Below are 16,849 nucleotides of genomic sequence, written 5' to 3' on the forward strand. Positions count from 1 at the left end.
CTAAAACTAAACATTTTTAGAAAAATAAAAAGCAAAAACGAAACAAGAAAAAATTGAAACTATAAATCAATTATAACTCTGCTAACAGCTAAAATAGCATTTAAATTAAGCTGCTGTTTCAAGTAAATTGCCATTTATTCAAAATCTTTAAAAAATACTGAGCTTACAAGTGATTTCAAAGGACTCATGAGCTGCAAAAAGAAATCCATAACTTTAACTGCTTTCTTTTAAAAATGTATTATTTAGTAAAGTAATCTCTCCAGTGACAATTCATTTCCCCCAACATGAAAAATGTTATTAGAAATTGCTCCAAACCCCAGCAGAAATAACACTCTATTCAGGAAATACAGAAGACAATAATTCATTTGACCCTGGCTTTTTATTGAAAAGTTCTCTCTTTTACAATATAATTTATTTTTTCCTTTAAATATCACAAAGTAAATCACTAAGCAGCAGCGGCACTACCAATCCCTCTACATCCTGAACACAGTAACAATAAAGGTTTTGTCTTCATGTTTGTAGTCCTTAATCAAATTCATATGTTGCCAGCTGGATGAACCGGAGACGTGTTGTGAATACAGACATCTGTGACCACTGAAGCTAAATGTGTGGATAACGGCAGCAACCTCAAAAACACATTTAGAGAACTGAAAAATAAAAGCTTTGACACCATTGCACATTTCCTGTTTCTTTTAAATAGACAATGACTTCAAGAAGAATGACTTGAACACAAAAACTTTGTAAAGGCAGTCAGTTTTGAGTGTGCGGGCCACATCCTGTTTGTAGTTCTCACTCTGTGTCTGAGAACTCATCGGGAACTGGACAAACTGGGTTTCCGAACAATGACTCGCAGCCACTGCTGATTCAACAAAGCCAGATATTAAAGGGCAGCTATTGCACATGATTGTTTCAGGTGACAGATCTTTTGATTCACTTTTGCAATCAGATTTGTTTTTGTTTTAAGTCATACTTTACTGTTAAATGTTTAACTTAACAATTACAACTGCAGTTCTGAAGGAGAAAAAAAAAAGCTTCAATCCCAACAAGTATATAATTCTCTATTCAGCTTGTCATCAAAGATTTGTCCTTATCATCACAACGTCAAAGATTAGGTTTGTGTCAGTCTCTCTCTACACACACACACATATTTATATGTGTCAATAAAAGCTTCCACTTTTAAACATCTGTAATCTGAGACCGTCTATTTCCAAGAATGACAGAGACAGAAATGCAATTCAGTGCAACAATTCACTTTAAAGGCCATATTTAAAATTATTTTGACACAATAAAAATAATCAAGCTTACTAAATTATTATTATTAAGGTATCTACTCTGGCCATACCATTCACCAGATTTGAACCATTAAAGAGATGTGTAAGGCTGTGCTCTCCATCATCCAAACACTAAATAAGTGTGTATGTATATTTTCTCTCCATTTGTCATAAAACAAGAAGAAAATTGAAGTTTGTGGTGGAATAAAATAATGACATTGCAGCTATTTTAAAACAATTTCTCCCCAACATTTTTTCCAAAGCAATTTGACTTCAGCTTGGCTTCGCAGCAAAGCAGATGTTCAACTAATTAATGCACACAAGCCTCGTGAGCACTGCTCACTGTTTGGGGAGCTGGCACAGATCCAGCAAACAAGCCCTAGGGTGCCTTAAAGGACACATCTTCACAGTTTAAGACAAGTCCAAGTGATTTAGATTGCAGCTCCCTCTGGATCCATCAAATTAGATTAAACCGGAGAGCCTTGGAAGTTCAAGGCGATATTCAACAGCTGGGCTCCGAGGTCTGCCTGCTGCCCTCCAGGCAGGAACTCTGCAGATAGCTCTCTGTAGGTGCTGCAGACTCTACGTATATGAATGTCCTTCCTGTGAATGGCGTGTTTCCATATATGCCGTGCCTCGCCGTATAAAACTACTAAACATCTGCGAGGAAGGTGCACAGCTACATGGACCTCCCCTGTTAGTCCCAGCTCTGGCAGGCCCAGCTCCAGAGACATGGTGAGTGTAGTGTCTGACAACATGTTAATGGTGACTAAGCGCTCCCCCCATAGCCAAGAATCGTCTAAGTGTGGATCAATGGCTGCACCTCGCTCAGGATGATAATCCAAGTTGCACTGCTCCACTGGCTGGAAGCCAGCTAGAGTTGATTCCTGATACATCCGAAGCACAAGTTTATGGCTCAAAGCAGGGAGTCCACTGAAGCCACCCACACGCACTTTCTTTTTCTTGAAGTTCACCTTCGGGCCAAAGTCCTGCAACAATATTGGACTCCATTACTAATATATATATATATATATATATATATATATATATATATACACACACACACACACACACTTTCCATACTTTCCATACTACATATATCAAATAGAAGATAAGAATTTTCTAACCTATACATTTTTAAGTAGCAGAAAGCAATTCTGGTTATTTTATTAATATGATTATCAAAACTGAGACCACAGTCCAAAATGATGCCAAGGTGCCTGACTTGTTCATTGTGTTTCAGAGAAAGGGATAATAAATATGAACAAATTTTCTCTGTCTCTGACTTTTTTGGATTTTTCTATCTTGTCTCTATTCATTTCTAGAAAGATTCTAGACATCCACAAGTTAATGTCATCAACGTAGCTTCATAATTTGTGAACAGGTTTCAGAGGTGTCGAACTCCAGGCCTCGGGGGCCGGTGTCCTGCAGGTTTTAGATCTCACTCTGGGTCAACACACCTGAATCAAGTGATCAGTTCATTACCAGGCCTCTGGAGAACTTCAAGACATGTTGAGGAGGTAATTTAGCCATTTAAATCAGCTGTGTTGGATCAAGGACACATCTAAAACCTGCAGGACACCGGCCCTCGAGGCCTGGAGTTCGACACCTGTGAGTTAGATGATAAGGTTAAAAAGTAACCACTGACAGAATGTTTATTTCTGCAGTTCTAAAAATATTAACTGACACATAGAAACATTTACCCTTTAGTCATGATGAAACCCAATCGAGAAACTGAATCACGAAGCCTTTGAATTAAAATATCACGATCAACAATCAACAGTGTTGACGGCAGCATGGAGAAGTATGACTCAAACTCTCTGTGAATCACTGTTGATGACCTGAGTAAACTCGGACTGGCACTTATATTGACTTTACAGCCCTGATAATCGCTTCTATAAATCATAGTCTAAACAAAAATGTTTTGTCTGTTTTTATTTGATAACATGCTTACCTGTTTTCTTCGACCGGACTGCGACTCCTTCCACACATCCTGGTCCATCGCACATATGAGCTCCTTCTCTTCCTCTTCTGATATGAAGTTCTCCCACAGAAAGACCCCAGAAAAGGGGAAGGATGCAGCCTGGGCATCTTTTCCAACAGCGAGCCTCGACTGAGGATCGTAGAGGAAATGATGGACAATCTTCACAGAAAGATAGATAAATAGAAAAACATCGTTATTTATACAGTAACGCAAATGTATTCCTAGAATTATTATTATTTTGGCGATGAAATTGACAGTTTGTAGTGAATGCCTTTTTGTTATAATGACAAACGCTGTTGGTAGTGATGGCCCGCTTGAAGCTGACGCTCCGGAGCGTGTGTCGAAAAAAACAACACACTGGTTCAGAAGCACTGTGTCGAGGCTTGCTTCGTTTGGCAAAAGTCACGTGACCAGTGACGTCCGAAGCTTCATTACGCACGTAACTGCTTCGGTACCTGATTCAAACGGATATAAGGAAGTGAATCATCCACGGGATTCGTGGAGTGTGTTGATGGTGACAGATAGCGACGAGGTGATCATTCCACTGACAGATATGGAGCCAGCGAGGAAGAGAGGACGTTCTGGCGTGTGGGAATATTTTGAGTTGATTTTGCTCAATTCATTTTATCTGCCGAAGTGAAAAACTTGAAATGTCCAAAATCATGTTTTCATAATGTAAATATCATTACAGCATATGACTTTAGGAACACTTCCATGTGAATTAAAGCTAATGAAGACTACAAAAATGTATTTGACACTATACGTACATTACATTGCTACAGTTTAGAAAATCATTTTGTTTATTGTTTTTAGGTGATAGTCTGCAGGACCCAGGAATACCTGCATATCTACCAGCTTGCAGTGTGGTTCCTGCACTCCACAGCCTCTTCTGTTCCATGCAAGTGGATTTTCTCCAGGGCAGGAGAAACTATTTCTAAGAAAAGAAACAGACTCAGCCAGCGCACAGTAACACTAATCCTCTTTTTAAATGTAAATAACAAAAGGGCTACCTTACATAGATCATGTTTTTACTTTGCAAGTTCTTGATTAGGGGTGGGTTTTGATTATCGCTTTTCTGATTACAATCCATGCTAAATTGAATAAAGTGATATTGATTCATTAAAATCCCGTGTCGATTTGTAAATTAACGTTATTATGCCTGAAACGCCAGCATCTCAGGTTAAACCTCACAACATGTCGTCAAACACCATACAGCCAAAACAGTAACTGGGAGCAGGTTTACGGATTCTGCATACAAACGTGAACACAGAGCGCGGACCCGACGCGTCAGAATCAGATTTTGATGTGTCGTCGGGTCCGCGCTGTGTTTGCCTCTTTTTTTTTTTTCGCTGGCTTCTGCAGCTGCAGGTTTCATAACTCTCTGTTTACATCTCTAATTAAGTCTAACATGTGTCAGCTTTCTTTTAATAGATACGAAATTATGGATATATACTGTTAAATGATCAGAATTGTAATAGTTCTGACTGAGGCAAAACTTTCCAGATTCCAATCAAATTGAATCGGATCCTGTATCGAATCAAAATGATTCTACAAATCAGTGACGATGCAGCCGTACTCAGCTCCCTAAGCATTTTCCCTTTCCAGTTCACAATCAGTCCCACCCCTAGGTCAAAAATATGTATAGGAATTGGCCTAATCTAATATTTTGTATGAACCTGTCCAGCTGTCCAGTGATTAAACGACAAGTAGATGGAGGCAGGACTTCACAGCAGGGGCATACTCCATAATGTGCTGTGCATTCTCATATGTATATTATATATATTGCTCACTTATTGTATTTACCAACATCAAGGAGTTATGAGCAAAGAAAGGCCACACCATAGTGCATGTTTAAATAGGGAAAGTTTATTGATCAAAATGTATTACGCAGATACGCATTACATTTTTTTCAGCCCCCCAATCGAGAAAACAAAACCAATTACATGTTCAAAGCAACGGAACGGTGGCCCAATATCAGAGAGAACTCCACTCTTGAGTGAGCAGTGATAATTGAGCAGTCCGTTTTATTTTGCAGATTCAAGCTGCTCTTCAAAATTTTCACCACCAGATGTCACCGGAGAGGACTGTGTTGAAAAGCTTCGAGTAATGAACCGTTTTTCAATACAAGCTTCAGTGCTTCGGAAAGCTTCATTTGGCCATCACTAGCTGTTGGCACACATTTATAACCGCAGTAATATCCCTTTAATAAGGATGGAATGTCCTCAGAGGGCACCCGTAGCTTGTTGTGTGTGCGCTGCTGTTAGCAGTATTTGATTATTTTTTTAACTGTTATAAGCACAATATATAAGTATTCTGTTGGAAAACAGTACCTTTGATTCACTCGCCTCCGGTTGTACTTTCTCTTTCAACCCTTCGCAAACGAGACACCGGCGGACACCTTTACAAGCGCATGAAGGCACGTCGTCACTGGTGTCGGGAGCCATCGTCCTGCATCTTCTTCTTGTGTCAGGAAGAGGCAGCAAACGAAAACATTTTTTATCGACACCTAGCGGAGAATGCGGGTATTTTCAGGGTTTGAGAATTATCCAACCAAAGCTAAAAGAGGATGCAAATAAGAAAACACATTTCTGAATATAAAAAATACACACACACACACACACACACACACACACACACACACACACACACACACACACACACACACACACACATATATATATATATATATATATATATTCATATATATAGAGAGAGAGATTGTTGATCGTGATATAAGGGTAAATGTCGGGAGTGGCTGCCTTAAAAATCTGCCCTCCAACTTTTATGTCCTTAAAATACTTGTAAAAACTGTTTGCTTGTTTGTCCAAAAGCCTCTTATTGCCTTTGTTTTCTTAGAACAGATAATGGTACAATAAATAATTTTAAAGTGTTTTTGCGGATATTTTGTTGACTCCGTTAACATATAGGAGATTTTCATATACTTCAGTGCCACCCTGCCTAGACCTCTTGCCCCTCCTTGCCGTTCTGTTAAAGTCTTCATTGTTCATTGCTCTAAACTGGGAGTGCCAGAATGAATGCATTTCAGGGGCTACAGACAGCATAATCTACTCTTCAGTTCTAGACCCTTTCTTTTGAACCACATCCTGAAAATGTTCTGAGTGGTGATTAACGGCACAACTTCAACTAAATCATTCAAAAATGACATGAATTTTACCTTTTTTGTTTTATCACATTGGAACTATACAAAAGCAGAAAATATTCAGATGATGGCTTTTTGGAATGAAATGTCAATACTATTTCACTTCTTTGTGATCCAAAGAACTTAAAATAACGTAATTTTAAATCAATGTCAATTTAATTTATACAGCACTTTTAATTACACTTAAACTCAATGTGCTTAACGTAAATGAAAAAGAATCATATTAATAAAAACTAAGTTATTGTACAATTGTCATAGGGTTAAGGTTAGTGCCTGGCAGGCAAAACCCAGGCTGTAAAAACAATCTCGTGTTTAAACCACGCCCACCGGATATACGTAACATTTCCCCGGGAAAGCTCGGTTTCGGCAAGAGTGTTTTGAGTTCGCTCAAGTGTTTGGTAAGTGATATTAATCACAGATATTGGCAAGTTTTAAGTTGTTTAATAATAAAATCAAAACCACTAACGCTTGCTCTAATTAAGCCAATAATTGTTATTTGTGTTTGTAGCCGAGAAATATAAATATATAGAGATATATACGGCTGTCGGCACTGCAACGTGGTTAGCTAGAAGAAACTCAAACTTATTCTCATATAACACTTTCTCATCTTCTTTAAGTGAAATATCCTTCCTCACCTTAGTATGTATGGATCTCTATATAGACGTTATGATAACGTTACTTAAAGGATAGCGCGTTATGAAATCGCATTTAGCCTGTTATTGTTGAATAGCCGCTAATTTATTGTAAACTGTTTTTGGAGGAAATCTTCCATTTCTTTAACAGATTCATCATGCTGAGGAGCTAGAGGGGATTTTAATTGCTAAATGGAAAAAATGCCAAAAAAGAGTAATTAGATCAGCTAAAACAAGTGGAACAAGCTCAGTTGTAAACAATATCTGTGTAATAATATTAAACACAAATCTACTTTTCTAAGTCTTTGTCTGTACTACAGCGTTTCTCATCCACAGGAATTTTCATTGTTCTCGAGGCTGATCAGTGGTGTTGATTACTAATCAGGCCTTCTAAAGCAGTTACAGACCTTACCCTATTGTTTGTATCTAATTATATTCTTAAAGAGCTTTTACGGAGTTTCAGTCCTTGATGTAGTCAGTTTGTTTTGGCCATGTGGGCGGTGCTCTGGTTGTGTGATTAGAACAGGATTGACAATATAAACAAACTAGGAGGACACTTCTCTCAGCCCTAGCTTCAGTTTGCCATCTTCACTCCTGAATTGTGCTTCTTCCTGCAGATAAGCGATGGAAAAAATCACTGAGAAACTTTTACTGGAGAAAGCCTCTCCAAAAGCCAACAAACTGGAGCAAATCATGACTTTGAAGTAAGGACTTCTTATTCTTCTTATTCTTATTCTTCTTATTATGCCCTGTAGGTGTCTTGCTGTCTTGCTGTTAAAGTTGCACTGAAGTAAACTGGTAATGCTTAGTTACAGTTGTGGTGACAAGTTTACATCCACTCATCATGGGCATGATTGTCATGGTATTTTTATGATGATTCTTGTTTTTTTAAAGTAATTAAAATGTATCCATTCATTCCACCCTGGAAATTATGAAGCCCTAAATGACCATGACATTTATACCAATCCTGAGTGCACATAAACAGCTAAGGCCCTAATAGTCAAAGACATTTTCCAGTTGGCTATTTAAAAACTGGAATAAAACATTGAATTAATGGAAATATTTTTATACTTTTGTGATATTTGTGTGTATGCAATAAGATTTAAATAAATGATTATAGATGTAATACTATAATCACTAAACGGTGTCATATGTAATTTTATTTCATACCCCATGGAAACACTAACTTTGGTGCTCTTTGTGTTTCAGCCTGTCTAAGATGAGGTTGAAGCTTCAGGATCTACCTGTCAAGCTGCTGTCCCGTCTCCAGTCTCTGGAGAAGTTGGATCTTTCTGGAAACATGCTGCAGGAATTTCCCAAGAACCTGGAGCTTCCTGCTCTTCGTTTCCTGGACCTGAGCGACAACCAGATCGAGGACGTTACCACTCTGGACTCGCTAAGCAACGTAGAAGAGCTGAGGATGGATGGCAACCTCTACATCACTGTGAGCACATCGCTTTGTTTTCTCCTTACACTCCTGTTTTAGTGTCACTCTTTGCAGCTACAGCACAAATAGCAAATACATGAACAGGTTATAACTGACACTTGTCATCAGTATTTCATAAAATCACATACATCTACACCTACTGCTGTCTGGCTTGGCTCATGGAGAAATATTTGAGTCAGGCCACATTGCTGAATGATCATATCAGCTGATTATTAGTGTTAGCATTGCAAGGGAGCACCCTGCATCAGTTGTCATGACAATAAAATATTCATGTGTTTGACTCCCTCAGCCAGCTCAGGCCTTTGTCTGCTGAGTTTGTGTATTCTGTCTTAAGGGTTTCCTCCTGCAATGCAAACACATGCTGATGATGTGAAATGAAGTCCTGTAGGTGTGAATGGCTCTTTTTTGTGTCAACTCTAAGATAGACTGTTGTCCAGCCTTTTCCCCCCACTGTGAAAGAGACACAGTTTCAGCCCCCACTATCCTGCAGATGATAAATGGAAATAAGGAAATCCTTGCTCCTCTGTAGGATCTGGTTGTTTTTCTAGGTGATTCATATGATAAAGCAAAACACATCCCTGCATTCTTATTATCCCAGTGCCCCAATGAAAACTGTATTATTAGCAGAGAAATTCTTTTAAAAATGGTTTCCGCTCATTTTCATCATTTGCTTCTGATTGGCTGCCACTCATAAACAAGATCAAATAGCTGGCACACAACAAATATATATGATCTTTGTCAGCTCAGTGATCAGAATGAGTAATTACATAATAATTCTGAAGTATAAATCATTCACTGAACTGCAAATAATGGAGGAATTAAACTCTTTTCCTTTTTTGCTGTGATCTCCAGTGTCTTCCACATTTGCACAGTCATATCAAATGTACAGTATGTTTGAAAGTGTTCACAGAGAGACTGCTTTTTTAGGTCCCTTCATCATAAAATGCCGCCACACTGACTTAATTGTTAACGTTTCTTTTGGTTATCAGGTGAGTGACACTTACAAGCTGATGGTGTTGCTGCCCAATCTGAGGATTTACAACGGTAAAGATGTCAGTACTTATGCCAACCACTTGCGTTATGTCTACAGTGATAATCTGAGGACCAGGGTATGGAACTAATATCTTATTTTGCTCTACTTCATGGTGTTGGTGTTAATGTTCCTGCATTTGATACTGTACAAAGTCATAACATGCACCAAAAAATGATTTTTAGCAGCTGTTGTTTTGGAAAAAAAAAATACTTCTGGCCCAGATGTGGCAATGCGTCATCGTTTCATCACGTAGCCTGGAATCGCTGTCCTAACTATTGCTGTTTATTTTAGATTGCTGCTCTTTGGGAGAATAGCTTCTGCCTCCCTGATCCCATCACAGCAGAGAAAATAGATGTCTTAGAGAGCAAGTTTGTCAGCACTGCTTCTTATCAAGTTAAATTTGGGCCCAATTCAGTCAGTGACTTCACCAGGTGGAGGGTAAGTTTAGAGTGCTTTAGCACTTGTTTTTGGCTGCTTTCTGTTACATTTAATAACTTCTTCTTTGTCTCCTTTGGATCCTAGGTGGGGATATTAGCTAAGGAGTATCTTCTCTCACTGACAGAACCAAAGAAAGAAGTTGATAGCGTGGAGACTACAGGCACTCAAAATAACTCTGTGAGTCATTGTGTGCACTAAATATTGCTGCATTAATGAAGTTGCACCAGAGATCAGCAGCTTCCTACTTAGTGTCTCTGCTTTAGTCCAGAATATGCTTTTATATCCAAAGTTCTGTAGTCAGCTGATGATGATGTTAGAAGATTTAAAGTTCATACAGTGGCTTCGTCTTACACAGGATGTCTCGAAGCCCGCAAAGAGGAAACAAACTGAATCAGTTATAGACACCAGCATAAGACTGAGGCCTCACAAAAAGCCTCGCACAGATCCCGCAGCCTCTGCAGCCTCAGACAGTCCACGCCAGTCGAGATTCCGCCTCAAGCCTCAGACACAAGATCCAATCGACACAATCAGGAATGTCCCCAGCAAAACAAGTCGGCCTCCCATTACCCCGAGCAGGGGAGAGAGGAGATCAGAGAGACCCAAGAGAAGTTTTCAAGAGCAGCAAACCAGCGAGGATGATGCTCAGAAGAAACGGAAGGAAAGTTTGGGCAAAAAGGATTCACGGAGAGATGCTGACATGCTGCAAACAGTAGAAATTCGCAGCGACACACAGGTAAGGGAAATATACCTTCTTTGCTAAATGCAGTCATTTAAATTTTAGTCTGGCCAGTCAGATTCTCAGGAAATTTGCTGCCAATGCCATTGATCACTGGAAAATTGATCTGCCTGAATTCCCAAGACAAAAGATCTAAAAAATAAAAAAAAAGGAAAAAACGTACCTGAAGTCAAAATGTATCTTGAGACAGCCAGTAGGTGGCAGTATTAGTCTGTGTTTCCATGCAGACTTGTACATCTGGCAGCTGGTACAGAACATATGTCCCCTCTTGATGAATTTTAGTAATTTGGCTCTTCTTTAATTTTTCATTTAGCTCCAACAGGTCTTTTCTTTTGTCTAATAACCTGGTTTATTGTCAAAATAGCTGTGAACCCCCCACTTTTCTTTTTTTTTTGCTCGAGCTTTGTGTGCATCAGTATTGGTAGCATCACTATAGGTATCATCAGATTGTGCCTTCATTAAAGTTTCTCCCCCTATCTCCCTTCTCCATCTCATGATTCCTTCCTCCAACAGCCGGTGCATCTCAAGCCGCTCCATGTTCTTCAGTGCCACAGCAAACAGGACAGCTTAGAGGACTTCTCCACCCAGCTGTGGGCCTGTGCTTTCCAGCCACTGCCTGATTCTGCTGGTATTGTTTGAATACACGTTGAAAAACAGTTGCAGGGCATCTCCAAGTCAAACAAAGCTTTAAGGATTAGAAGAAAGAGATTTGAAAGTTGTTGTTTTTTGTAAATGTGGGATTAAACTCAGGCTTTTTATCTTTATTAACAGGCAACGCTGGAGGAAGTCGTTTGGTCGCTACTTGTGGAGGAGACTCTATCTGTTTGATTGACTGTGAAATGGGGATGGTGATGAAGAAGTACAAAGTTCCCGGGGAGGTATGCTCCATTTATTCGGATTAGTCTGCAGTAGTTAGGCTTTAAAAACCTGAATTTTCTCTCTGTCTTTTGCTCAGACTCGTAGGATACTTGGTTCATAATGGCAAGAAAACAATAAAGCTCTCTGTCTGTTGCTTTCCTTTACACCAGGAGTTCTTCTCCCTGGCCTGGACTACAGTGCTGATGTCCAGAGGAGGCAATGCTTCAGCGCAGCACTGCAGCATTCTTGCAGCCGGTGGGAAGAGAGGGATAGTCAAACTGATTCATCCCAGAAACAACGTGGCCTACGGAGAGTTCAGAGCCAGCCGAAAGGCGCTGTCTGTCCTCCGATTTAACCACCAGCAGGGAAACTTCCTCTTCAGTGAGTAATTAATTACACAAACTCAAACCATAATAGCGAGTATGGATAAAAATTGGGAGTTTAAAGTTCTGACAGAGAATCAGATGGTTTGTAAATAAATCTTTTGTCAGGCTTAAACTTATAAAGAGAAAACAAATGAATAGCGAGGTGAATACCCATGTCTGTTGTAATCATTTACCATTGTTTACATATCAACCTCTGCTTCAGCTGTGATCTGATGTAGTGTAATTGTCCAGTTAGGAATTATTACCACCTCTTTGAATGTTTGCTGGACTGTTTTCTGCTCATGTTTTTCTCTCTGTTAGATATATTTTTTAAGGTTTTAGGGATCTGATGCCGTTTGTAAACAGTTGGCTATGGAAAGTGACACTCCTGTCTCTGTGTTCTAGTTGTATTCTTAGCTATGCCTGCTCTTAAGTCCTCACATCTCACTGATATTGCTTTAGCAATAATTTGCTCACCTGTTAGAGTAGTGGGCTTTACATAGTTTGATTTGCTCTTGTTTAAAGTGGGTTACTTGTAAAGTAACACCGCCTCAACTTCTGTCTTGTAGCGGGATCGTACGACAACAAGATCTTGATGTGGGATATCGGCGGGGTGGACAGCCAGTACAACTTCAAAGTTGTGTGAGTCTTTCTGCCAGGAAAAGTGTTTGCGATGCAATTTCTTTAGCAGATCACATCTGTTGTACTGACTTTTCTAAAATATATAACTGTTTATCAATAATACATTTTTAAATATATTTTTTATGTTTTTTCAAACTGCTACCATTGACATTAAGATGAACGGTTCAGACTGTGATGTTGAAAATTTGCTGTTTGACCCTCCAGTCAGCTGCTGGTATTGGAAATCGGTACCACCCCTCTGCACATCTGCTTGCCCCCCACTGCTCCCAGTGCACACCTACTGACTGCCTGTGAGGACGGCTTGCACTGCTACAACACACAGCTCGGTGCCAACAACACCAGTAAGAGGTGAGATTTGAATCTCTCCCAGTCTACCTTTTATTCTGGTGACAGTCAGTGACCTAGACTATACTGGCTCACTATATCTGTTCACTGATGTTTTAATGAGAAAACTATGAATACATATGTGGCCCACCCAGAAACAATTACAGTGTTTTTGTTTTTATCTCCTTGGTAGGTCAAAGGAAATGGAGATAACTTTCCCCATATACAAGAAGGAAGACAAAGACCATGACTACCACACGGTGGACGGCCTGAGTTTTCTTAATGATGACATAGTGGGTAAGTGTACCACAATACCACTGTAGTTTTATTTACAGTGCCTTTAAACACATGCCACTCTGAGCTGGAAACATTGACTCATGCTGGATATAATTAGACCTTTCAGCGATGCTTGGCGTTGGCAGTCAGTCCAGGTTGGTCCTGACTTCATTTAAGTTTGAGGATCTGACTCTGGCACTCTGTAGTGTCATAGTCTCACTGTACAATATCAATCGCCTTGAGGTGACTTCTGTTGTAAATTGGTGCTACATAAATAAAATTGTCTAGCTTAAAATCTCCTGCTTATTACTATTCCTGACTTCCCTTTTCTCATTTTTTTTCCTAATCTTTTGCGCGCTCTGTCAATTATGATAGCATCCAAGAACTACCTGTATGGTTGCATCTACCTGTGGAGCTGGAGCAGGACCAAGGTTCAGCGGCCTGACAAGAAGAGCAAAGCAGTGCATGCTGTGGTTCTGGCTGAGCTGCAGTGGACCAACACTCAGATTCCCTACCTGGCTCTCAACACCTGTCCTGGTAAGTTCACCTCATCTCGTCAGTTCTGATGCATTTAACATTCAGTCGTCATTTCAGGTCATCATCAGTGTAGACAAAGGCAGTAAGCTCATTAACTGCCATCTTCCGGTCACCACAGATATTTTGGGAGCTGGGACACAGAAGGACAGTCCAGACTGGGTCTGAAGCCACTCCATAGTTGCCCTGACTGTCGGCTTTACTGTAGAACTGGATGTTTTCACTTTACAATCTAAATTACGTTCCAGGGTTATGATTTTAACCCTCCAGATTGTGGTGAATCAGATAAATAAAACATTCTAAAGCACAAATAGATGAGTGCACACCTTCACCGAAGCCACACACTCAGACCTGCAGCTCTGAAACAACAGAGAGGACAGCTGATGTAACTCAATCACTCTATGCTGTGAACTAATTTAGAAGATCTTGAAATGCAGACAGCTAATGACCTGAAGGACTTTAAAGTTCATTTAAAGGTTCCTGGTAGTAACTTGTGAAAAAACTACTTTAGTGCTTAGACCAAGAACATCACAGATACTCACCACGTGTACTTTTCTGTGTTCTCATTCCTATCATTAGGTCAAGCCTACATGGTGTGCGGTGATGACAAAGGCAAGATATGGACATACCACATCCCCAACCTCCAGAAAAACAGCTTCCACACTGGGAAACCCATACTGCCCACTGAGGTATCTGTATTCTCAGACAGTAGCTTTCTCTTACGATTCTTGTTTAGAGAAATATCGATTGTTTTTTTGTTCTTTTTTTTCCTAAAAATGAGTCTATTAAATTAGTCTGGGAGGTAGTTGCAGTCAGACAAAACAAACTCTCAGATTAGTGAACGTTATCCTAATCATCAGTTATACTTTCCTTCGTTGTCCTTGTTTTTGCTCTCTTTTACTTTTATGTCTTATTAAAGTTGTTTCACAATCTTAGCTCTGAAAAGTGAAAACACATGGAGCTTCATCCGCCCACTTGTTTGTTTTCCAGCTGGATTTCTGGTGATGTCACAACATACCCAGATCTCAGCACTGGGCTGAAACATTGTCCTTCATGTGTGAATCCACTGAAGTCCCGTAAAGAGAGAGTTTCTTTGTCTTGCACTCACAAGACATTTAAATTTGCAGAAGCAGTTAATTGTGTTGTTCCTAGAGAAATACACGTGCACAGGAATGCACACAGGAAGCTTACAATAGATAAACACGGGCCATTCAAGTATTATTTTAGCTTCAGCATAATTTCCTCAGATTTTGTCTGCATCTCTGATAACAGATGTGTGCAACCACCATAAATATGAGAGATCTGAGCTGTGTAGTTGATTTTTGTTTCATTTTGGAAGATTACACAATGACCAGCTCTCACATATAAACACAGGATTATCGTGCACAGGAGTGCCTGTGCAGGCCATTAAGATAACGTAAAGGATGGAGACATTTTAAACCTACATTTCAATGAAATAAATGTCACTATCCATCTTCACTCTTTAAAGAGAGCTCAGTTTGCTTGCCTCTTTCAGCCTGCACATGAAATGTAAAGACTAGTGATTTGAGACTTCCAAAGCTTCACGTCGGCTGCGTGTAATGACCCTAAACTTCAGATGCATTTCGCTTTTCTCTCCACTCAGCACTAACATGTTGTTTGTTTTTGGCAGGTGTTGGAGTGGCCGACCCCAGTTAAGAACGGCCACGGCAAGGTAGAAGGCCCCTCCATCAACAGCGTAGCCATGGACCCTGAGCTATGCTATCTAGTTGCCCTTAGTGACAAGAATATGGTGATAGTGTGGAAGAGAGAGGAGTCGCCCTGAGCAACCATGGACTGCACAGCCATAAAGAATCTGAGTGTGCCCCATTACTGAAAATGTGCACATTCATAATTTGCGAGTGTTGATGCTACATCAGCATCTAAAAGCATCACAGACTGAAGAACAAAAGAACTCTGTTACTTTTTTTTACACAATAATGTATTATGTGGAGTTTAAACATAAAACTGTAATTTTCAGATGTTTTTGTTTTGACTTAAAGTTGCTGCTGTTATGAGTTATAGGTGATCATAGCTAGGTGACTTTGACTGTGACAGAATTATCCGTTGATTTGTCCAGAATGGACAGAAACGGCTCCATTTAGATCTACATGGTTACAATAATGAACCGTGGACTTCAAAATTCAGCTGATGACTGAATTTGTTTTCTTGTTTCTACTCCCTGGCACAGTTTCACAGTTTGGATGTGCAAACTTCAGTGTAAAAGTACAAGCGAGCCCAACATTAACAAAGCCATTTAGCTGGTTTAAGTTTAACTGGAATTAGTTAAAGCTTTGTTAAACTTTTTTTAGCAGATCTGTGTGTAATGTCAGAACGGTCACGAGTTCGTGTCAAAGAATTATTCCTAACTTTAATGATGTGTTGTGGTAAGGTCTCACCCCTCCATCACCCTTGTTTCCACCAGTAAGGACCTGGTTTTTGCAGAAAAAGCAGTCCTAGCACACAGCAGATTGTGACTCCACATAATAAGACTGCTCAGTGTCTGCAGGATGTTTTAAGGGCTACAGTTTATCCACATTTTCACTGTAACAAACTTCATGTTTCACATTAAATTGGTTCATTCAGATTTAAGCCGTCAAGAGTCTGCGGCTTGTTTCTTTTTTGAAATATATGCTTTGTTGATAAGTATAGTTTTTGAATGTGAAAGATTGAGGCTTTTATTTTCCTGTGCTACTTTTTTAATGATCAGATAACACTGAAGAGTGAAACTGCTGCAACATTTACTTTTCTGAATACTTCTCATGTCAGTGTGCTTATTGTGTTTTTATGCTTTAAAGCTGAAAGTGGACTGTTTTTTTTATTTTATTTAATTAAAGAAGTTTTTAGCTTGCTTCTAACTGCTTTTGGCTTTTAAGTGTATTCTGTTGTTGAATCAAATGTCTGAATTCTTAAGAAGTACAGCAAAGATGTAAACAGGTTGTTCTGTTGTACCTGGTATTGACTATTCTCATTTTAACCACTTGGTGGCTGGCATGGTTGTTTTTTCCTTAGCTCTGAAAACACAGACTACATTCTTTGGAAGGAATTTACTTGAAGGGTGCTTGCTACCCACTGTGCCCAGTAATGTATATGCTTAAAAAACAAACAATAAAAACAGAAGATTTCATTAC

At 39.5% G+C, this 16,849-nt stretch overlaps 2 protein-coding genes across 2 annotated transcripts; one reads left to right on the top strand and one right to left on the bottom strand.

Annotated features, from left to right (window-relative positions):
- Nucleotides 1-289: 289 nt before the first annotated feature.
- On the bottom strand, nt 290-5,719 carry alkbh4 (alkB homolog 4, lysine demthylase). Its single transcript, XM_080867524.1, has 3 exons — nt 5,586-5,719; nt 3,226-3,414; nt 290-2,260 (listed from the first exon to the last, which is right to left on the bottom strand). The coding sequence occupies exons 1-3, from the start codon at nt 5,697-5,699 to the stop codon at nt 1,739-1,741; spliced, it is 825 nt and encodes a 274-aa protein (XP_080723650.1). The 5' UTR covers nt 5,700-5,719; the 3' UTR covers nt 290-1,738.
- A 1,044-nt stretch (nt 5,720-6,763) lies between these two features.
- Nucleotides 6,764-16,833, top strand: lrwd1 (leucine-rich repeats and WD repeat domain containing 1). Its single transcript, XM_080867606.1, has 16 exons — nt 6,764-6,813; nt 7,665-7,751; nt 8,257-8,491; nt 9,484-9,603; nt 9,819-9,965; nt 10,050-10,142; nt 10,321-10,698; nt 11,215-11,329; nt 11,473-11,579; nt 11,730-11,940; nt 12,494-12,566; nt 12,771-12,914; nt 13,084-13,187; nt 13,542-13,703; nt 14,280-14,389; nt 15,352-16,833. Exons 2-16 carry the CDS (start codon nt 7,672-7,674, stop codon nt 15,502-15,504), a joined length of 2,232 nt encoding a protein of 743 aa, XP_080723732.1. The 5' UTR covers nt 6,764-6,813; nt 7,665-7,671; the 3' UTR covers nt 15,505-16,833.
- Nucleotides 16,834-16,849: the final 16 nt, after the last annotated feature.

Source organism: Rhamphochromis sp. 'chilingali' (assembly GCF_963969265.1).
Source record: "Rhamphochromis sp. 'chilingali' genome assembly, chromosome: 19".
In the NCBI taxonomy this organism is placed as follows: domain Eukaryota; kingdom Metazoa; phylum Chordata; class Actinopteri; order Cichliformes; family Cichlidae; genus Rhamphochromis; species Rhamphochromis sp. 'chilingali'.